Source organism: Syngnathus typhle, linkage group LG3, assembly GCF_033458585.1.
Source record: "Syngnathus typhle isolate RoL2023-S1 ecotype Sweden linkage group LG3, RoL_Styp_1.0, whole genome shotgun sequence".
In the NCBI taxonomy this organism is placed as follows: Eukaryota; Metazoa; Chordata; class Actinopteri; order Syngnathiformes; family Syngnathidae; genus Syngnathus; species Syngnathus typhle.
Genome location: NC_083740.1, coordinates 23,119,888 through 23,143,610, shown reverse-complemented (window position 1 = coordinate 23,143,610; position 23,723 = coordinate 23,119,888). Strand labels below are relative to the sequence as shown.

The 23,723-nt window shown below is 42.2% G+C and overlaps 1 protein-coding gene across 1 annotated transcript in view; it reads right to left on the bottom strand.

Moving 5' to 3' along the window:
• Window positions 1-23,723, bottom strand: part of LOC133151192 (P2X purinoceptor 3-like) — a 133,942-nt gene that overhangs the window by 62,959 nt on the left and 47,260 nt on the right. Inside the window, exons 8-9 of the mRNA XM_061273998.1 lie at window positions 1,199-1,276; window positions 957-1,098 (exon numbers count right to left, since the gene is read on the bottom strand). Of these exons, the coding sequence (XP_061129982.1) occupies window positions 957-1,098; window positions 1,199-1,276 (220 nt within the window). The remainder of the gene's footprint in view (window positions 1-956; window positions 1,099-1,198; window positions 1,277-23,723) is intronic.

Genomic DNA, 23,723 nt, shown 5'->3' with positions numbered 1-23,723 from the left:
AAACAGTTTATTGTTTATTTATTTGATCTATTTAATTATTAATGGTTGTTATTAACTTATCTATTTAATCTAATCAGATCTATTCTCTTCCGGTCTTTTGTTGTCATTTGTCATGAAACTGTTTATTGTTTATTTATTTGATCTATTTAATTATTAATTGTTGTTATTAACCTATCTATTTAATCTAATCAGATCTATTCTCTTCCGGTCTTTTGTTGTCATTTTTGACGTGTCCAATATGTATATTGTCTCTGTCTATACCTGTATATGTAGTATTTAACTGCTGGCAACTGAATTTTCGCCCCAGGATCAATAAAGTATTTCTCTCTCTCTCTCTCTCTCTCGCTCTCTCTCGCTCTCGCTCTCTCTCTAGCAGTTGTTTCATTGTCACTGTTGATGTCGAGTTGAGACCTCATAAGTTACCATTTGTTAAATATTTTACATTTGATCGAAAAGCTATTACACGTGGGTGTTAATTTTAACATTGACTAATCTAAAGTGTTGAAAACGGCTTGCTTGGGGTCTCCTGAAAAAGGACTATTTTGGAGGTACAAAGTTACTGCCCAATGCTGGAGATATCTGATATTTTGTGACCATAAAAAAACTAAATTTCACTTATCCCTTTCAAGTCTCTGTGGAGCCTACATCGTGACAAATGAGATATTATATCAAGATCTTCGAAGGTAAAAAAATAAATATTTTCTCATTCTATCCATCAATTATCTGAACCGCTTATCCTCACAAGGGTCGCAAGCTTTTGTCTCATTCATTTGTTGAGTTTAAATTCTTTATCTGTAGTTAGAACAAAAACTATTTTGTTTCAATAGTTTTAGAGAAAATTGTGAGATATCTATAGTCATCGACACACGTATTGTTGAGAAGTAATGCAAATGGGTTAATGTGTGAACAATGCGAAATGCAGAGTCAGTGGGAAACACAATAGTACCGGACTCTACCTTGTCTGCAAGTTTGGTGAAGTTCTGTTGCGCATAGCGGACGACATCTCCCACTTTGAAGATTGGGCAGTAAGTATTGTTGACCATATCAAAGTTGCATTGATTGATGTACTTGTCAGTAATGGTGGGGAGGAAGTTGCCTCTGAGCATAGAGAAAACATATCTCGTTGTGAATAATATAGCATAAATCAAATAATTCATTGTATACTTTCAAAGTTTCACATTTCATTTCATCAACTTACTTTGTGTAGTTGAAGGTTGGAAATCGAATGCTGTTTTTGATGAAAATTGTGAAATTTTCCACTTCCATCATTGGTGTGCTGACAAAGGGAGAAAATTTAAATTAGTTCAGATAAAATGAGTTAAAAATTATTTAAAGGCTGTTTCATCTGGAGTCATAAGAAACTGCATCCTTACAGTCACATTATAACATACCTGGTTGATCAGCAAGGCACGAGCACTCAACTTGAGCAGGTGCTGCATATTCATAAGGATTTAAATATTAAAGACTGTTTAATTCACTCGGCTGAAGTACTTTTGTTGTGTCTGAGTTGCTGTGTTTGCCAACATTATTTGTTGCACCTTGACATGGATTTTGTGCCTATCCTTGAATCAAAATTTTAATGGAAAGAAAAGAACAAAAGAAGAAAGTTCAACGCCTCTCAAGATGACTGCACAACAAAGCCATGTGTCAAGGCAAGTCAGCATGTGTCTCACTAGAACTTGGCACACCAGCTCAGACTCCTTTCTTGTCAGAGGGCTAATTACCACATTTCAGACTCAGTCAGTTTTTGTAGCCAGGGACCCCCGAGTCCTCATCTCCAGCCCCCCAAATTAGCTTACCATATACAAGGGTTGTGAGCCCGTAAGAAGGTGGGCCCACGTATCCTCTTCAAGCTATGCCCTGCCAGACTACCAGATGCTCCAATCATGACCCATTTCCAGGCCTTGCTCCAAATAAATGCCCCAATGGCATGTGTCTGGTGATGAAAAAGTTGCTTTGTTTGTTGTTGCCATTATGGAGGGTCTTAAACCACAACCCCAAGAATAATCAGTTTTCTTTGGGTCACCTTGCTCGGGCTCCTGTATGCCCTCCGTCACCTGAGTTGCTTATTTGATTGGTAAACACAAACTCCTCTTCCATGATAAAGGGATGGCTTCCATCAACACTAGCTACTCGGACATAGTGATACACGTCGGCTCCAATGATGTTAGGATGAGGCAATCAGAGATCACAAAGAGAAACATAGCGAGGACTTGTGATCTCGCCAGAAAGATGAGACGGCATCGAGTATTTGTCTCTGGCCCCCTGCCTGGGAGAGGCACTGATGAGAGGTTTAGTAGATTAGTCTCCCTTAATCGATGGATGGTTGGGTTCTGTAAGAAGCAGGGACTGTATTTTATAGATAACTGGCCTTCCTTCTGGGGCCGCCCCGAACTGCTGAGGAAGGACGGCCTTCACCCTAACCGTGAAGGCGCCTTCACTCTTTCTAGGAATATAGATTACTGTTTGAGCCACACATGACAGGTCACTTTAGAGCAGGCCGGGTCACAGGTGATTAGACGACCTGTCAGGATGGGTTTGGAGTCTGTTAAGATAAAGTTAACTAGCCCTAGGCTAGACTCCCAGCATGCACATAGCTCCTTGTGTAGACTACGTAGAGCGTGATAGTTTGAATAGTGCTACAGTACACATAAACGCACTTTCTACTGGGTTGGTAGACAAATCCAATCACTCCACCCCAACCGGTTTTGCTGATGAAACGGTGCCGGTTTCAGATAATTCTACACGTGTAACAAATATTTACTATCAGATTCCCACGGTCGTATCATCCCACCGCGCTAACAAACATTTGAGAGGTTCTCAGGCCTAGAGAACACAATCTTACTCGCATCTAGTATAAATATCCTTCGATAGATACGCACCCGGATCGACCAATTACACTTAAACTTGGTTTTATGAATATTAGATCGCTTCATACGAAAGCCATTCTCGTTAATGATCTCATCATAGAACATAATCTAAACGTTTTTGGTCTCTGCGAGACCTGGTTAAAACCTAATGAACTGATGCCGCTTAATGAGGCCTCGCCTCCAAATTTTGTGAGCTCGCATGTGGCGCGTCCTCGAAAAAAGGGTGGGGGTGTCGCCCTCATCTCGAATTCCGAGCTTAGTTTTAGGCCTCGTTCGATCAACGTATTTTAAACATTTGAGGTTCTCACTGACCGATCCACCGCTTTACCGTCATTTTATCTTGCTGTTATTTACCGTCCACCCGGGGCTTACTCTGGCTTCTTGGATGAATTTTCAGAATTTGTGGCTGATCTAGTAACCAATGCGGATAATATAATTATCGATTTCAACATCCACATGAATTTACCGTCAGAGCCACTTACTTCGGCGTTTCAGACTTTAACTGATACGTTTGGTTTTACGCAAGCCGTACAGGCAGCAACGCATAAGAATGGAAATACCATAGATCTAGTATTATCCCGAGGACTTGCAACCTCAAATATAGCAGTACTGCCATACACTACTGTTTTGTCTGATCATTACTTAATAAAGTTTGAAATTCTAGTTCCTTGTCAAAGACAAGGAAGCAATCAGCATTATAGGAGCCGTCATTTCAACTCCATGACTGCAACTGCGCCGAGAGATACTGTCGCCAGCAACCGCTATATTTCTCACATATGCCGGCTCTATTGATAATCTTACAAATGAATTCAATGCGACATTGTTAAATGCCATTGACTCTGTGGCGCCGTTACGTCTGAAAACTCGCCGTAGAGTGCCTACTCCGTGGTTCACAGATGAAACGTGTACGCTTAAGCAATTATGTAGAAAGCATGAGCGCAGATGGCGTCTAACCAAACTTGAGGTTTTCCATCAGGCATGGCAGGATAGCCTCCTGAAATATATAGATCTTAGCAAAAACTCTGTATTTTTCGCAAGTTATTAATCTCAATAAAAACAATCCGAAACACCTATTTGATACAGTGGCAAAGCTGACTCTGTGCCAGCCGACCCCCGACAGTTCCTTCCACTCAGCTGACGAGTTCATGAAATTTTTTGCTCAAAAGATTGAATCCATTAGGGATGAGATCAAGAATACCATTCCAATCGCTCGGTCGAGCCCGCCGTTTACCAACGCTGATGATCATGCAACAACCCTCTCAACTTTTAAAAGCGTGTCTCTTGAAAGGCTTACACAATTGGTTAGTGCGGCTAAACAAACAACATGTTTACTTGACCCTCTTCCAGCCAAACTACTTAAAGAATTATTTCAAATTTTAGGACCGTCCGTCTTAAATATAATCAATCTGTCTGTCTCCTCTGGGATAGTGACAACAGCCTTTAAAACCGCTATCATTAAACCGTTACTTAAGCGACCAAATCTTGACCCGGACTGTCTCAGTAATTATAGGCCAGTTTCAAACCTCCCATTCATAGCAAAACTTCTTGAAAAAGTAGTAGCGCAGCAGCTTATTGATTACATGGTCGCCAATAATCGATATGACACTTTCCAGTCTGATTTTAGAGCTAATCATTCCACTGAGACAGCACTTGCTAAAGTGACTAATGATCTCCTCATAGCTATGGATTAAAACACTGTTACTACTCGATCTTAGTGCTGCCTTCGACACTGTAGATATTTTATTAGGGCGTCTTAAAAGTTGTGTTGGTATTTCAGGGTCAGCACTAGGCTGGTTCCATTCCTATCTATCAAACAGGACGCACCGAGTGGTCCATGGCAATGCGTCCTCGGAGCTCTATAATGTTACGTGTGGTGTCCCACAGGGATCGGTTCTCAGACCAATTCTTTTTAATATTTATATGATTCCGCTTGGGGACATAATACGTAAATATAATATTAGTTTTCAATGCTATGCGGATAACACCCAATTATATATGCCGTTATCGATGACAGATCCGCGGGATTGTTGTAATCTTGAGGCGTGCCTTGCGGAGATCAAGCAATGGATGTCTCTCAACTTCCTTCGTCTTAACCCAGATAAAACTGAGATGTTGATAATTGGTCCAACTCGTTATCAACACTTATTCAAGGAAACCGCTATAACTATAGATAACCGTACTATCACTCAAAGCGATACTGTAACTAATCTCGGGATAATATTTGACCAAACTCTCTCCTTTCAAAAGCACATTAAAAACATAACCAGAATTGCGTTTTTTCACCTTCGTAATATTGCAAACATTCCTCCGATCCTCTCGACCGGTGATGCGGAAACTATTATACATGCGTTCGTCACGTCGCGCCTGGACTACTGTAATGTACTATTTTCGGGTCTTCCTAAATCCCGCATCAAAAGTCTGCAGTTAGTACAAAATGCTGCTGCAAGGCTGCTCTCTCGGCAAGAAAATTTGATCACATTACCCCAATACTAGCCAACTTACATTGGCTCCCGATCCATTTAAGGTGTGACTTCAAGGTTCTTCTATTAACCTATAAATCACTGCATGGCTTAGCGCCTTCATATCTCGTCGACCTAGTTGTCCCTTATGTTCCGTCTCGTAACCTTCGTTCGCAAAACGCTACCCTTTTAGCGACACCGAGGGCCAAGAAAATGTCTGCAGGCTCTAGAGCATTTTCTATTCGGGCTCCAGAGCTTTGGAATGCCCTACCAATGGAAATTAGGACTGCTACCTCAGTAGAGACATTTAAGACACGTTTAAAGACACATTTCTATGACATGGCCTTTAACTAACCTGTAGTGGCCGATTCGGCTGGAGTTTGTTTTCTCTCCATTTACACCCCCTCCCTCCCCCCTCCCCGGCCGGGGAGGTGGTTAGGTGGCACCCATGCTGACAGCGGCTATCTGGATTCTCGTGGGCCAATTCAGGATGGGGGAACTGCAGCTCAACCTATTCGAAGACACTGCCAGGACAATTGAGGGCTCCTTCGGCAGCCCTCTGCTCTGACATGGACATCCACTTTTTATTTCATTGATTTTCATGTTGTATCATTTGTGCCCTCTCTGCATCCATTTCAACCTGGTGATCCTGAAAGGGGGATCCTTCCATCTGTGGTCCCTTCTCAAGGTTTCTCATTTTCCCCCGGTAGGGGTTTTTAGGTTTTTCCTTGCCCTTTTGGGAGCTTAAGATCATGGGATGCTTTGAGAATAATTGTCAATTTCTGTCTATGTGAAGCCCTTTGAGACTGCTTGTGATTTAGGGCTATACAAATAAACTTGACTTGACTTGACTCAAGAAGCAGCGCCCAAAGCCGTTCGGGGGTAAAAACTAATGTGCTTATTGGCAAGCCGTGTCATGTCTTGAACCAACTAGGCCATACCAAACTCCTTCATTGTATTACCAAGTGTCCGACTGAGCTGGATTATGTGTTTGACAGCCCTGCCTGACTCCAACTCATGCTGGGTTTACAACTAATGGCTTTCACAGTCTCAGACTAATAACTGATTCTTAAAGTTTCTCTGGAGTCTCTGCGCACTCCTGTCAGCACGGTCGTCTAGTTTAAGGTAATAATCACCGTCATTTTGAGCCAATATTTCCCTATTCAAAGGTGTTTGATATGATCATAATTCTTACCTGTCTTTGCGGTCATGTGACATAAACAAAAAACAATAGATGAGCTCAAACGAAACTGGAAACAGAAAAAATTGACAGCAATCATGAGAGCGACATTAACGAAGGTAAAACCAGCACAAACATGACTCCACTATGAAAATTGACCGCCTAGAAAGAGGAGCAGATGGTAATGCTGTGGTGCTACTAGCCAGTCTATAAATATTAATCCTATAAATATTAATGAACAGCTCATTTCACACCATTGACACGTCCCCTGATTTAAAATATTATATTGAGACTTTTAACTCAGCGTTCAGCTCTCTATGCTTCCAAGCCAATGCTAATTTGAGAGTTGGTTCTATCCGTGACTCAGATAAACAGCAACGGTGACATAATAATGATTATGGTATATTATATGATATAATTCTAAAGAGGCGGCTCGGTGGCGCACTGGCTGGCACGTCCGCCTCACAGTTAGGAGGGTGCGTGTTCGATTCTACCTCCGGCCCTCCCTGTACGGAGTTTGCATGTTCTCCCCGTGTCCGCATGGGTTTTCTCTGGGCACTCCGGTTTCCTCCCACATCCCCCAAAACATGCTTGGTAGGCCGATTGAGCACTCCAAATTGCCCCTAGGTGTGAGTGCAAGTGCGGATGGTTGTTCGTCTCTGTGTGCCCTGCGATTGGCTGGCAACCAGTTCAGGGTGTCCCCCGTCTACTGCCCGATGACCGCTAGGATAGGCTCCACCACGCCCGTGACCCCCGTTGGGATAAAGTGGTTCAGAAAATGGATGGATGGATAATTCTAAAATAAATTATAAATAATTAAAATATGTTTGAAATACTTTATAGTTCTGTGTCATATAGCTGGAGAATATGCCACAGTGATTTCCGGGGGATGCTGTCGAAAGCTCTCTTGAAATCTACGTAATTGATGATGAGGGGTGTCTGGAGTTCTTGGCATGATGTTGCGAAAAGTGAAGATCTGTTCTGAGCAGGAGTTTCCCTTTTGGAAGTCAGCTTGTTCTTCCATTAGGATGGTGTCTACCTCATGTTTTAGACGTTGGAGCAGCACCCTGCAGAATACCTCGCCAGGGATCAACAGCAGTGTGATGCTCCACCAGTTGTTACAGTCTGCGAGGTTTCCCTTTTTGGGCAGTTGTTGGAATAATTGGATGGTGGAGCACTGGTCACCCTTCACAGAGGCCCTCATAATCTACGAGTACGACTCCCTTGCTCCAACAAAGTTCTCTATCTAGCTCCAAAGAATTTTAACTCCCAATCATACGTGTGGTTTTATACTTCCCTTCCTTTCTTAGCCATCCCTGTCAGAGGCCCTCACTAGTTATGAGCAGAACTCCCTTGCACCAACAAAGTTCTCTGTTTAGTTCAAGAGAACTCCTTTCACTCCAAATCATCCCTGTAGTTCTTATCCATAAATTGTTGTTGAATGGGACTGTTTTTCTTTAAATGTTATACAAAACGGGTTCGGTTGAAGTTGGGAAATTGTGTAAAATGTAGATAAAAACAAAATACAACTATTTGAAAATCCTTCTCAACCCATATTATATTGAATACACTACAAAGACAACATATTTAATGTTCAAACCGATAAACTTAATTGTTTTTTGGCAAAATAATAATTAACTTTGAATTTCATGGCTGCAACACGTCCAGTAGAAGTTGGGAAAGGTGGCAAAAATACTGAGAAAGCTGAGAAAAGCTCATCAAACACCTATTTGGAACATCCCACTTGTGATCAGGCTAATTGGGAACAGGTAGGTACCATGATCGTGTATAAAAGGAGCCTCCCCAACCCATGTTCAGTCATTCACAAGCAAGGATGGGGCGAGGTTCACCACTTTGTCCACAACTGCGTGAGAAAATAGTTGAATAGTTTAAGAACAACATTTCTCAAAGCAAAATTGCAAGGAATTTAGGGATTTCAACATCTACAGTCCATAATATCATACAAAGGTTCAGAGAATCTGGTGAAATTACTGCACGTAAGCGCCACGGCCGGAAACCAAGACTGAATGACCGTGACCTTCGATCCCTCAGACGACACTGCCTTAAAAACCTACATGAGTGTGTAAACGATATCACCAAATGGGCTCAGGAAAACTTCAGATAAACCACTGTCAGTAAATACAGTTCTACCAATCAAAGCAAAAGCCGTTTATGAACAACATCCAGAAACCCCGCCAGGTTCTCTGGGCCCGAGCTCATGTAAAATGGACTGATGCACAATGGAAAAGTGTTTTGTGGTCTGATGAGTCCACTTTTCAAATTGTTCTTGGAAACACTGGACGTCGTGTCCTCCGGACCAAAGAGAAAGCGAACCATCCGGACCGTTATCAACGCAAAGTTCAAAAGCCAGCATCTGTGATTGTATGGGAGTGCATTAGTTCCCATGGCATGTGTCGAGTTACATGGTGGATAGGATGGTAAAAGATGGTGCGTAAGATTGGATTTGGCCCAGATGAATTGACTAAGATGAAATTCCATATTTCAAAGCTTGACATGGAAGACCTGAAGAAGGGGGCCTGAGTAGGGGTTACTTAAAAGTTAGTTCTTCAAAATTAACTATTGTTAAATTGGTAAAGGGGAATTTGTTGGTTGAACCAGTAAACCTCCATTCTAGGTCCAAATTCCACCAGATGGTGCCAAAGTCGGATTGACCTAAGATAGTAAATTAATAGTTTAAGAAATCACCGAGTAGGTGAAGACTTGTTCTGAAGCACAGCAACACACAATTTTGGATTATGTTATATTATTTTGTTTTGCTATAATATACTTTGAAACTACTTACTTCTCTGGTTCTTCTATATCAAACAAATTTGTTTTAGGTTCATTTACCTGACATGTTTCGGCGGAATCTTCCGCCTTCATCAGATGATCTGATGAAGGCGGAAGATTCCGCCGAAACATGTCAGGTAAATGAACCTAAAACAAATTTGTTTGATATAGAAGAACCAGAGAAGTAATTGAAAAAGAAAAAACAAGATGAACCTAGTACAACTAATACTTTGAAACTGCTTGAATTTTGCTAACTAGGGAAGCCCATGCTCATCGTTAGGTAATGAGAATGATACATGTTAATCACAGTTAGAGTAACCTGCAATATACTTTATTTTATTCTGCTTTGCAATATTGTATAGTTAGTAGCAACTTGAGCAGCATCATAGCACTGATGTTTCATTTACACATGAATGTATGAAGAGTTGAGTAAGGACAACGGGTTGACAGTGATACAGTGGGTGGAAGACTGCAATCCCGCACTTGAGCTTGACTTTGACCTAGAGGTCACCAGCTTGTCAAAATACGTTTTGAAGATGCTTGAATGTTTTAACCTTTTAACTGAGAGAATCCACGATCATAGTTATGATTATGTGTTAAATTGACTATTGTGAAAGTATGTGTTATTATTGTCACAATGTTTGATCAGTATCAAACATTTATGTAATATTGATGTTCCAGTTAAACATGAATGTATCAATGTGAGCGAAGACAAGGAGGCGGAAAGGGTTAATGGTGATACTAAGTGGTGGAAGACTGAGATCCCACATATGAGCGTGACCTCGGTCACGTTCATCCAGTTGAAGCCTAAACAAAATGCTGTTTGACGGAACACAAGACAGAGAAAAAAACATTTGCAAATGTCACATTGACAGACAGTTGACAAATTGTTACTTCCGTGAGAACATGGTCACCTCATCTGGTTGAATCCGGTTGAGACCGGCCGAGATGCAGGTGCAGTCTGTTCTGGAAGCATTTGGGTCATCTGAGGCCAATGTATGACGTCATGGAAAAAAACTGGTACGTGACCAAGCAGGCATAGTACCCACAAATTGGACTGGTATAAAAGGTTCGTTCAGACAAAGAGCATCGCTCTCTCTCGCCCGGTGGGCTTTCCCCGTCAGGGGTATGGCCCCTGCGGCTAATGCCATGGGTCGAGAACGCAGATTAGACAAAGATAGATTTCATTCTCTATGAGATTAACCCTAGGTCCGTTAAAATGAATTTTTATTATCTTCAAATTGGACTTAGTCAAATTTTAAGGTCAAAGACAGGCTAGGAGAAGCAGACCTCGGTGGAGGACAGAGGAGCCATTTTTAGGGCGTCGTCATCTCCATTCTTTAGGCCAGCCTGTTCTTTTAAACAGAATTCGGATTTTGGAACAAGGAGAACTGATCACTCGACTTTTCCACCAAACAGCATTTTAGACCTCTAGCCTCTTACCCTTTTTTACTATATTTTTGAGTTTTCAATCGAGAGAACTTCGAGACTGAATAATTTTAGCTCTATTGAGAATGGTAAATGGAAATTATTGTTAGTTGTTCGAACAATTGAAACTTGTAATTCTCTTTCTTGCTTATTCATTAAATTTCTACTTTATAATAATTTAAGATCGATTAATGATTATTTCGATCTCTTATGCTTTAAATCTTTTTTGTTTCTCTATCATAGTCATACTTTAAACCATTCAGTTCTTTTTTAAATGAAGACAGCTTTAATCCTTAATTTTCAGTTTCAAAGAAGACGTAACTAGACATTTTTTTGATATGTGATCGACTACATGGTAAAGAGAAATGTCTTCATAATAACTTCATGATCTTATATGTATTTTTGTGCACTTTGAAATAACAAATGTTCTTGGGATTATTGTCTCAATAGCTTAATGACCTTTTGATGATGATGATGATGATGATGATGATGATGATGATGATGATGATGATGATAGAACTTTATTCATCCCACAGCGGGGAAATTCACTTGTCACAGCAGCGCATATGAGTGCAAGAATAATACTAGTGCAAGAATAAAACAAGTGCCAGAATTACAAAAAAGGGTAAATAAAAGACAAGCACAAACACAAGTGCTGCTAGCAGAGACGAAACACATTCATTTTATCAGGCGGCATGCATGTTGTAAAGTCTGACAGCAGAGGGAATGAAGGACCTGCAGAACCGTTCCTTCCTACACCGAGGGTGCAAAGGTCTGCCGCTAAAGGACCTGCTCAGGGACCGTACAATCTCATGGAGGGGGTGAGAGGTGTTGTCCATGATGGATTTAAGCTTAATCAACGTCCTCCTCTCACCCACAACCTCAATGGAGTCCAGGGGACAGCCCAGGACAGAGCTGTTCAATACATGCCTGGTGTTTTTGTGAATCACGGACAGTCAAGGGCATCTAAGAATGCTGAATGTTTGATTATATCTTATGTTTTGCCTTATGCTTGATTTTACATTGTATGTTGCCTTACGCCAGCCTTGGATTATTGGAAAATGTTCAGGACAGAGGGAATTTTTTTGCCTAACAATGAAAATATGTGGTTGGAAGCATGATTAACTGAAAATATGAGCAAGTGCGTGGAATGTGAAAAGAATAAACAAATCTATGGTATGTGGTGAGTAAAACCTTTGCATGAAAAATTGACAAAGCATAGTCAGGAAACATTAACGAATTGAGTAGTCATGAAATTGCTAAATGCAGCATGATCACAAGTTCACGTCCCGGCTAACAGTTTATGTCACAGCCAAAAGTTCACGCAATTCCGTACAAAATGACAAATTGGCAGGATGATGAATGGATGATGTGCGACAGAAGGTGGAGTGGATTTATGCAGAAGGTCCCACCACCGTGGGCAACATTTTACGTTGATTTTTGCACTACCGACTTTATATAATTTTAATTATATATGTATATATATACATATATATATACCGTATTGGCCCGAATAAAAGACGACCCCTTCTTTTTCAGGACTCAAGTTTGAAAAAATACTTTTTGAACACGAAATTAAATTTTTATACAGAAAATAATTACATCTGAAACAAATGATTATAACAATATATTCAAGAGTAAAATCATGTTTTTTTGCCTCATTCAAATCAAATTGTCTATCACATCTTAATATCTGAACATTTAAATATGTAAACTAAAATGCAATCACATTTGTAAATGAATGGCTTCTGGTTTTTGAAATGTAAATAAACCAATCTACTGTGATAAAACAACAAAATTGCAATAACTGCATTAACCATCAAAGCAAAGTCTAACTGTAGTCTTGAAACAAATCTGAATAAGGAAAAACGTTGCAATAAAATAATGCAAACTGCTACCGCTATTGTTGGGGATCCTGAGGACTGTATAGGGCAGACATGGGCAAACTACGGCCCGCGGGCCACATCCGGCCCACAGGGCCGTTTAATCCGGCCCGCCAAACCTGAATAAATTGTACTATTAATTTTTTTGGGGGTCATTTTCCTTGCAATTACTATGTTTCCCCAGTAGATGGGGAAGCGCCCGCCCACCCGCGCATTTACTCCCGGGAGCCGTGTCAGAAAGCTCGGTGTGTGCGTACTCAGTAGTACGTCGTAATTTCATCTATCAGTGCCGAATTTCGAGTGTAGGCTGTGACGTCAATATTCTCGTAATTCGCGCGCTGAATTTTCAGATGCAGTTTGACGCTAATGCCACCCAGAAACCTTCCCCTGGAATCCTTCCATTAAAATGAGTGGACCGAAGAAAAGAAATGTGGACACTGAGTGCCGAATGTTAAAAAAGAGTGGACAATTTGGCTCGACCTACGTGTGTGAGAAGACGTTCAGCCACATGAACGTCAACAAAGCCCGTCACAGATCTAGGTTAACGGACTGACACCTCGGCTCTATCCTAAGAATTACCACAACAAATTTTACTCCAGACTATGATGTACTAGCAAAAAAGGGAAACCAACAATACTATTGATTTCTTTATTACTTTATTTAGATGTATTCTTTCACTGATTCTTCAAGATGATGTATTTGGTCAGAATGTTTGCTGTTGGATGTGATTTCGCCTCATTAGATAAACATATTTCATAAATCTGACCTGCAGGCGCTGAAGTGATAAAAAATGTTATTCATCATAACAGTGTTGTATTTAATAAGAATCACTGATAATGTTTTTTTGGTGAAATATATTTTTAATGCTGTTAATAAATGCATTTGTTTTCAAAAAGCTTTTTTTAATATCCATGCTCAGTGGCAGTGGCAGTGGTAGAGTGAGACTTGAAGGTTGTGGGTTCAAACCCCGGCCGGGTCATACCAAAGACTATAAAATGGGACCCATTGCCTCCCTGCTTGGCACTCAGCATTAAGGGTTGGAATTGGGGGTTAGCTCACCAAATGATTCCCGAGCGCGGCACCGCTGCTGCTCACTGCTCCCCTTTCCCCCAGAGGATAGATCAAAATCACATGGGGATGGGTTAAATGCAGAAGACAAATTTCACCACACCCAGATGTGTGTGTGTGACGATCATTGGGACTTTAACTTTAACTTTAGTATCTCCTAAAAGTAAAAATCTTTTCTGCAATGACCTTTACATGTCATTTATATTACTTCACACAAACACTACATCCATCTGCTCCTGGTTCGGCCCCCCGGTCAAAATTTAGAACCCAATTCGGCCCGCAAGTCAAAATGTTTGCCCACCCCTGGTATAGGTTATGCTCTTTTCCAGTGGCGTAGCCAGGACTTTTTCCAGTAGGGGCGCGCGCCCACAGGAAAAAAAATCGAACATCACCCACGCATTATACATGGGTACAAAAATTATTATTTTTTTTAATTATTATTATTATTATTATTATTATTATTATTTTTTTTTTTTAAGAAAGTCATGGTACAAGAAAACCAACAACAGGACTGACCGACAAAGACGTGGAACAAAAAGACAGGGTGACATTACCAAAGACAGGAACAGAAACCAAACAGACATCATGACATCATCCGACGGTGAGCGAGGGGCAAACAGGACTTAAATACAAAACACGTTACATCTATTGAGGTGACACAGGAAGAGAGGGGCGACACGAACAGAAACTATGGCAACCTAGACACATAGCAAAACTGGGGACGAGACATGACAAATCTCCCTCGAAATAAAACTTGGAATCACCTTTCTTCTTGTTTGTTGTCAATGGCGCATCGCATTCAGCCATCCTGCCCAACACACTTAGTCAGTAAAATTCATAATTGATGACACATCGTTTGATGCGATGGTGCAATCCTTGATGGTGTGTTATTGTCATTTCTTATATTATTCATATTTTCTTCCTCTTAATTTCAATTCACAGTTTAATTAGCAGTTTCAATGAGCAAATAACAAAATGCGTATTACAGGTAATATTTTATTTCACAACACTTTGCCTTGTTCCTTTCGTCTCTGCTGTTCACTTCAAACACGCTCCATACGACTGCAATGCTCTCGTATCAGACGCTTGCTCGATCACCTGCTCGTTTGCTGTCACAATGTACCCTACACAAATCCGAAACATTTGTTGCGGCTCCGAGTCACGACGAGGGGCAAGTTTTGGTTTTCAAGGGTGTTTTTATTCCTCTTCAACGTCTCTCCCATACCTTTTTCACGTCCGCACGCCTTTTTCACATGTGCGCACTGAGCGCGGTGGTGCCTTTACGGGCAGTCGGAGAAATCAATGCCAACAAAAAAAATTACATCCAGCCTAGTTAAGACCATACCAAAGACTATAAAAATGGGACCCATTGCCTCTCTGCGTGTGTGACAATCATTGGGACTTAAAAAAAAAAAAAAAGAAAGAAATTGGGTGCGTATTATACACGGGTACAGGCTTTTTTCCAGGATCAACATGCCATTTTTAGGGTGCGTATTATACATGGGGGCGCATTATACACGGAAAAAACGGTAATAGCTATCATATTTTTCTATACTTCAGTTTTTTTTCTATATACTTTATTGTTTTATTTTGCACTGTTGGGCACCTCCCATCTCATTATACTATGTATAATGACAAATAAAAGGCAATCTCATTCATTCTCTCAAAACCAGCAGAGGTACCACAAGGAGAGCGGCAGAAGAAGAACAGCCAAAGGGTGATCGCCAAGCCTGAAAGACTAGAAGCAGCTAGCTGGAAAAATAACAGCCCCCCACCAAGTCAACCTCCCACACACACTGAATCGCCCCTCACTGCCCCCACTCCCACGGAATCAGTTCTCATCGAACTTGCCCCCACTCAAATGGAATGAGGTCTCATCGAACTTGCCTCACTCCCATGGAATCACCTCTCATCGAACTTGCCCTCACCAAACATTCCATGGGGGTGGGGGCAACTCATCAAGCTCACCCCCCACCGGCACGTGCAACTGAATATAAACTGACCAAGGAACTTTGTCATTGCTCTTTCTGAATGGCAATGTTCTGCTTGCGAGCATTGTGGGACGAAAAGCCCAACGCTGTGTTATACTTTTCGTGATAACAGAGTTTTGTTAACAAGAATTTTGATTGAACTCAACCAACCTGTTTAAGTTTAATTTTTGTTTTGGTATTCTTTTCCTATTACTGAAGAAAGAAAACAAGCATGCAGTGAGTGAATTGGATAACAGACGATTGGCTCGTGGCCAGGGGTCTCAAACTCCAGTCCTCGGGGGACGCATTCCTACATGTTTTCCAAGTTTCCCTCGTTAAACACAATGACCAGTTCATCCTCACGTTCTGCAGGAGCCTGATAATTGAATCAGGTGTGTTTAACGAGGGAAAGTTGGAAAACATGTAGGAATGCGGCCCCCGAGGACTGGAGTTTGAGACCCCTGCTCTAGGCCATGCCAAGAAGCGCGGGTAGGGCACTTCCAAAGTTGTGGACCAAATTCAACATAACCTTAGGCAAAAGTATCACCATTTCGGGACGCAAAAACATTTTTTTAAAAGTTTATGTTAAAAAAATATTAACAGAAAAGAAGAACTTTTCCATTGAACACATTTTGTTACACAGAACATGAGAGTGACCAAAAATGAAGCGGTGCATAGTCATATCACAAAAAAACAGAACACTTTCAACTGTTTTCTTTTAACTGTTTTTATTGGGGGAAAAAGCTTTATATTGCACGTGCTGAAAATATTTAACATTTATTTAAACAGTTAACATTTTTTTCCGTGTATAATGCGCCCCCATGTATAATACGCACCCTAAAAATGGCATGTTGATGCTGGAAAAAAGCCTGTACCCATGTATAATACGCACCCACATTTTTATTAATTTATTTAATTTTTTTTTTTTTTTTTTTTTAAGTCCCAATGATCGTCACACACGCAGGGAGGCAATGGGTCCCATTTTTATAGTCTTTGGTATGGTCTTAACTAGGCTGGATGTAATTTCTTTTGTTGGCGTTGATTTCTCCGACTGCCCGTAAACGCACCACCGCGCTCCGTGCGCGCACGGGACAGCAAACGAGCAGGTGATCGAGCAAGCGTCTGATACGAGAGCATTGCGGTCGCATGGAGCGTGTTTGAAGTGAACAGCAGAGACGAAAGGAACAAGGCAAAGTGTTGTGAAATAAAATATTACCTGTAATACGGATTTAGGTAGAGAACTGAACTCTCACTCTTTATATAGGTGACGTGTCTTGCGCATCCGTTCTGCGCATCTGTAATGGTGGCCTCCGTATGATATCCGGTTTGCGTGTGTGCGCGTGTGCGTGTGTGCGCGTGTGTGCGAGAGCGAGAGAGAGCGAGAGAGAGAGCGCAAGAGAGAACTCTCAACCGTAGCACGCCGCCGACCGCCCAACTGCACCGCGCTGGTAGCATTATTGTGACAGAGCCGTCGCTGAAATTTAGAAGATATTTTTAAAGTCCTGATGTACTTCCTAAAATTTAAGTGGACCTCAGTGCGCACTGCGCAGGGAGCTTAATTTGGTGCGGTCGCGCAACCGCAGCGCGCCGGGCGCTCACTGTCGCATTGCTTAAAGAGCGCCTTTGTGTTTTAGGATGAACAGCAGAGACCAAAGGAACAAGGCAAAGTGTTGTGAAATAAAATTTTACCTGTAATACGCATTTTGTTATTTGCTGATTGAAACTGCTAATTAAACTGTGAATTGAAACTAATAGGAAGAAAACAACTCTCGCTCTTAATATAGCTGACGTGTCTTGCGCATCTATTCTGCGCATCTGTAATGGCGGCCTCCGTATGACGTCCGGTCCGCGATGGAGATTAAAAACAAACAATATTTGACAATAACACACCCTCAAGGATTGCACCATCGCATCAAACGATGTGTCGTCAATTATGTATTTTACTGACTAAGTGTGTTGGCCAGGATGGCTGAATGCGATGCGCGATTGACAACAAACAAGAAGAAAGGTGAGTTTTATTTCGGGGGAGATTTGTCATGTCTCGTCCCCAGTTTTGCTATGTGTCTAGGTTGCCATAGTTTCTGTTCGCGTCGCCCCTCTCTTCCTGTGTCACCTCAATCGATGTAACGTGTTTTGTATCTAAGTCCTGTCTGCCCCTCGCTCACCGTTGGATCATTGCATGTGTTACTGTCATTCTGTTCCTGTCTTTGGTAATGTCACCCTGTCTTTTTGTTCCACGACTTTGTCGGTCAGTCCTGTTGTTGGTTTTGTTGTACCATGACTTTCTTTAAAAAAAAAAAAAAATTTTTTTTTCTTTGTACCCATGTATAATACGCACCCCAGATTTTAGGACAATAAATTAGGTAAATTTCGCGCACTATACACGGAAAAAAACGGTAAGTCCTGTCTGCCCCTCGCTCACCGTCGGATCATTGCATGTGTTACTGTCATGATGTCTGTTTGGTTTCTGTTCCTGTCTTTGGTAATGTCACCCTGTCTTTTTGTTCCACGTCTTTGTCGGTCAGTCCTGTTGTTGGTTTTGTTGTACCATGATTTTCTTAAAAAAAAAAAATTGTACCCATGTATAATACGCACCCAAATTTTGACTCCTACTTTCGTCCGTGAACGTAAAAATATTTCAGAAAAAAGATCATCTTTGGGAACAACCGGATGTTATTCTGCCGGTCAGTAGCACTGCGCATGCGCTAGCATACTCAATAGCCAAGAAATGTTTCGGATTTGTGTAGGGTACATTGTGACAGCAAATGAGCAGGTGATCTAGCAAGCGTCTGATACGAGAGCATTGTGTTCTTATGGAGCGTGTTTGAAGTGAACAGCAGAGAAGAAAGCGCACCTGCAATGGCGGCCTCCGTATATCCGGATTTAAAAAAAAAAAAAAATATATATATATATATATATATATATATTAGGGGTGTAACGATACATCAATAAATCGATATAATGCTCTACGATTCATTGGCATCGATGCTAAAGGTAAACATCGATTTATATCGCCGTGTTTGACCTCGGACATTAGACGCGACTTTATTTTGAAATCCAGTTCATTGTTGCTTGCTTCCTCTTTCCGGGAGCAGTGCGCCCGGCGTTGTTGTGTTGTGAGCAGAGCACGCACGTGAAAGGGGAGGCGACAACTAGTACGCGGCTCCTGGGCTGGTGCTATGGCTAGTGTCCAAAAAGACGAGGAAATTTGCTCCCCTTTAGGCTTCAAGTCATTCGTTTGGAAGCACTTTGGATTCCAAAGAAAAGATGGCTCAACGGACAAGACACGTGCAGTTTGTAAATCCTGCCATGCGGTGATCAAATATTCAGGGAGCACAAATCTCGCCGCACATTTAAAGAAAAAACACGACATCAAAGTTAAGTGTAAAAGTAAGCAATTTGTATACTACAATACTCTTGTAATTTCCTAAATAAAGAGTTTGCAGTACCTTGTTGATTTTGCATATGAATTGTTATAAATCAGGATATTGTTCTATATTTTTTATTAAAAAAATGAAAAAATCGATCGTAGAGCACTATATCGCAATATATCGTGAATGAATCGCAGCAGGCTTTAAGATATCGGCAAATATCGTATCGCAGTTCTTTATATCGGTATTATATCGTATCGTGACAAAACCCGCGATTTACACCCCTAATATATATATATATATATACCGTAAATTCCCGACTATAAGCCGCACCGGACTATAAGCCGCACGTACACACGCGTTTTTTTACAAAGAAAGACCGTTCACAGAAAGTCTTTTTAAAGTTTTAATAACATACTTTAACATGTCTTTCTAAACATTGCCTGTGACGCAGCAGTAGTACCGCAGCAACACGGAAGTGTGCACCCGAGTTATTAACAAAGAAAGACTGGACACAGAAAGCTTTTTTAAAGTTTTAATAACATACCTTAACATTTCTTTCCAAACACTGCCCGTGACGTGGAAGTAATGCGGCAGTAATACCGCAGCAACACGGAAGTAACACAAGACTAATAGGGCTGGATTAAAAAAAACATACCCGGTAAAAGTCAGTGAGACGCGGCGATAACACAGCAGCAACACGGTAGTACAACACCATCAGGGCTCGTTAAAAAACATACCAGTAAAAGTAAAAAAAGAGCTTCATCGTCTTCATCTTCCTTCTGTGCACTGAAACCATCGAAGTCTTCCTCCTCAGCGTCCGATTGGAATAGCGTTAGATATCCTTCGCCTCACACTTTCTCAGTCTCTCTTTCGTCATCGAGTGTGATGAGGGTCTGTTCATGCAAATTTTATTCATGCACGAAGCGCTAAATTACATTACAAAACTAGCGAGCGACACGTATAGATCCAGAGTAGACAGGCCACGAAATAAAGAAAAGAGTGACCCAACCGTCTTGACAAACTAGCACGTCTTCTTCGGCGCATTATCTCTTCTTCGTCTGTCTCGCTCTTGCTTCCTGCTCGAGCGGCCCGGAGGGCGTAAAAATCCATAAATACGCCGCGACGCCATTTAGCCAAATCGATTGCTTTTAACTTAAAAGTTGCATCAAACTCATTTCTTCGTCTGTTTTCCATGATGAGGGTGTGTGCGTGATCCGTGAAATGTTCAAAACACAAACTAGCACGTTGTCTTCGGCGCATTATTTCTTCTTCATCTGTCAGCGAGACAGACGAAGAAGAAATAATAATAATAAGAAGAAGAAGCGTGACTTCATTGACTTCATTGAGAGGTAGAAAGCAGAGGGAAGAATCCCTTGTCAGCTCCTTCACTTCCCGGACGTTGAAGGGATGCTACCAAGCCGCGGTTGAAATGTCGGAAAAAAGTCGGTACCGATACCGCGGTCGGCAGTTTCACCTTTCAGACTTTAAACACTGCGTCAATACTTCTCTTGAAACTTTCCTCTGACTGGGCTGTGATACATGATTCGGGTAGGCGGTTCCAGCTATTAACTACACGGGTAGAGAGAGTGGCGTCACCATGGATGCGTAACCTCCTCGGTTTGTATAGCTTCAAACTGTGACCACGTGTCGAAGTATCATTATTTAAGATGAAATACTCCCTCAGGTCTTCACCAAGTTCGCCTCGGAGAATGCGCCGGGTATATATCAGATCTCCTCGGTGACGACGGTAGGCCAGAGAGAAGAGATTCAACTGTTCCAGTCGATCTTCGTAGGAAAGCTGGTGAAGTTTTGCGACTGTTTTCGTACCGCGACGTTGAACTCGCTCCAGCATATCGGATTCGTACTTGGTCAATGGGAATACTGCAGGCAGTCCGTACTCAAGAATGGGACGCACGTGAGAGATAAACAGGGGTCTGAAAATCGCAGGAGTCATACGGGCAAAAGACCGTCTGATGGATCCAAACATCCTGGTGGCAGCGGTGACCTTCTTCGTGGTGTCAAGACTAGTCTTTAGGTCTGACGACACTATGACACCAAGGTCCTTCTCACTTGTGGTGTTTTTAAGGAGATATCCTCCAATATGGTACGCCCTGAGTGGATTCTGAGTTCCCATGGAGAGCACTGAACATTTGGCATGGTTTATTGGAAGCAGCCATTTTTCCGTCCAACTTTGGAGCCTATCTAACACGTCTTGGAAACGGTCAGCATCCTCGACGCTAGTAACTTCAGCCCAAAGTTTTAAATCATCCGCGTACAGTAAACACTCAATGTTCAGTTCTTGCGGGAGATCGTTGACGTAGAGCTTGAAGAGTTCGGGTCCAAGGACCGATCCTTGTGGCACTCCACTAGACATAAGCACAGGCGCTGAGTATGCGTCGTTGACTTTCACTCGCATATAACGTCCTTCCAGAAAGTCAGCAATCCAGGATAAGATCTTCCCAGTTACACCAACCCTTTGGAGTTTAAGCAGGAGACGCATGTGAGGTACTCTGTCAAAGGCTTTGCTAAAGTCCACGAAAATGACATCAAGGCATTTACCAGCGTCGACGGCAGCTACCCACTTCTCTCTGGCTACTAAGAGATTCGATACACAGGAACGTCCTTTCTGGAAACCATGCTGAGCAGCAGTTAGCACGTCAAGCTCGTTCAGGTGATTTTGTAGAGCCCGCTTTAGTAGTTTTTCCATGACCTTACAAACGATCGAGGTCAGACATATGGGTCTGTAATTTGTCCTGCTAGAGCGCCCCCTGGAGGCCGTAGAAATCCATAAATACGCCGCGCCGCCATTTAAGCCTCGGGGTTCAAATTAACTTTCTGAATAAAATGCATTAAAAGTTCACATTCATTACAACTTGTTTTTGGTGAGCAAAATGTCAGAAGAATTGAATTTAAATGCTGATTGATTGGGTTTTAATACTATGCAGATGGTCCAAACAGCGCCACAGCTTTGTGTAATCTCTGGGTCACATGGCAGAGTAAGAGAAAGGGTTTAGAGCCCTTTGACGCAGGTCACCTAGCGTGCATTCCTACTAGAGCTCATAATAGTCACAAGCAACACAGCCAGAATAAGCAGCAGCCATAGTAGTGTTTCAAAATAGTATTTTTGTTGTTGTTTTTTTCGTCACGATATCGCAGTGTATACATTTTTGTTGCCATTTTTCACATGTCCTGAGTGTTGTTAGTCACCTAAATGTTGAACAGAGGGTGTGTTTTATCGAAGTAAAATTCCCTGTTTGGCACGCTCAAACATCCATCCATCCATTTATCCATTTTCTGAACCGCTGAGTCCCCACGGGGGTCGCGGGCGTGCAGGAGCCTATCCCAGCCGTCATCGGGCAGTAGGTGGGGGACATCCTGAACCGGTTGCCAGCCAATCGCAGGGCACACAGAGATAAACAACCATTTGCACTCGCACTCATACCTAGGGACAATTTGGAGTCTTCAATAGGCCTACCAAACATGTTTTTGGAATGTGGGAGGAAACCGGAGTGCCCGGAGAAAACCCACGCGGGCCCGGGGAGAACATGCAAACTCCACACAGGGAGAGACGGAGGTGGAATTGAACCCGCACCCTCCTAACTATGAGGCGGACGTGCTACCCAGTGCGCCACCGAGCCGCCACGCTCAAACATGGCGAATAAAAAACTCTTGAATCTTGAAGTGATCAAGTCATCACAAAAATCACGGAAAAATCCTTCCGGAAGGGTCACACCCAACACCTGCCGCTGACCATAGACGGTGCTGTGGTGGAGAGAGTGAGCAGCGGCAAGTTCCTGGGAATGCACATCAGTGAGGATCTCTCTCGGTCCACCAACACCGCATCACTGGCGAAGAAGGCCCAGCGCCGCCTGTAGTTCCTGCGTAAACTCAGGCGAGCGTGTGCTCCTCCGGCCATCATGACTACATTTTACCGTGGCACCATTGAGAGCGTCCTCTCCAGTTGTTTTGCTGTTTGGGGTGGTAGCTGCACTGACTACAACATGAAGGCCCTCCAGCGCATAGTGAACACGGCTGGTAAGATTATTGGTGCTTCGCTCCCCTCCTTGAAGGACATTTACACCACCCATCTCACCCGCAAGGCGACCACGATTGTGAGTGATGTGAGTCACCCCGCTCACTCTTTGTTTGAGCTTCTGCCCTCTGGGAAGAGGTACAGGAGCCTGCGCTACGCACCACCAGACTCTCAAACAGCTTCATACTCCAGGCTGTTAGGATCCTGAACTCGCTTCCCCGTTCTGCGTAGCGTCCTGTACTTTTGCGCTATGCTTACTGTCTGCTGTATGCACACTGGCTCCGTTTTGCTCCTCTTATTTGTTGTGTTATCTGTTTATTATTTATTATCACTCTTATTCTTTATTGTTTGTGCCTTCTTGTTTTTATATTGTGTCGTTTACTTGTATGTCTATCGTGTAATATGTCTCGTCACCGTGGGATAGAGACAACGTAATTTCGATCTCTTTGTGTGTCTCGGCATGTGAAGAAGTTGACAATAAAGCAGACTTTGACTTTGATAAGCCGCACCTGAGTATAAGCCGCAGGGTTCAAAATTTTGGAAAAAAGTCGCGGCTTATAGTCCGGAATTTACGGTATATATTTTTGTTTGTACCCATGTATAATGCGCACCCCAGATTTTAGGACAATAAATTAGTTAAATTTTACGCATTATACATGGAAAAAATT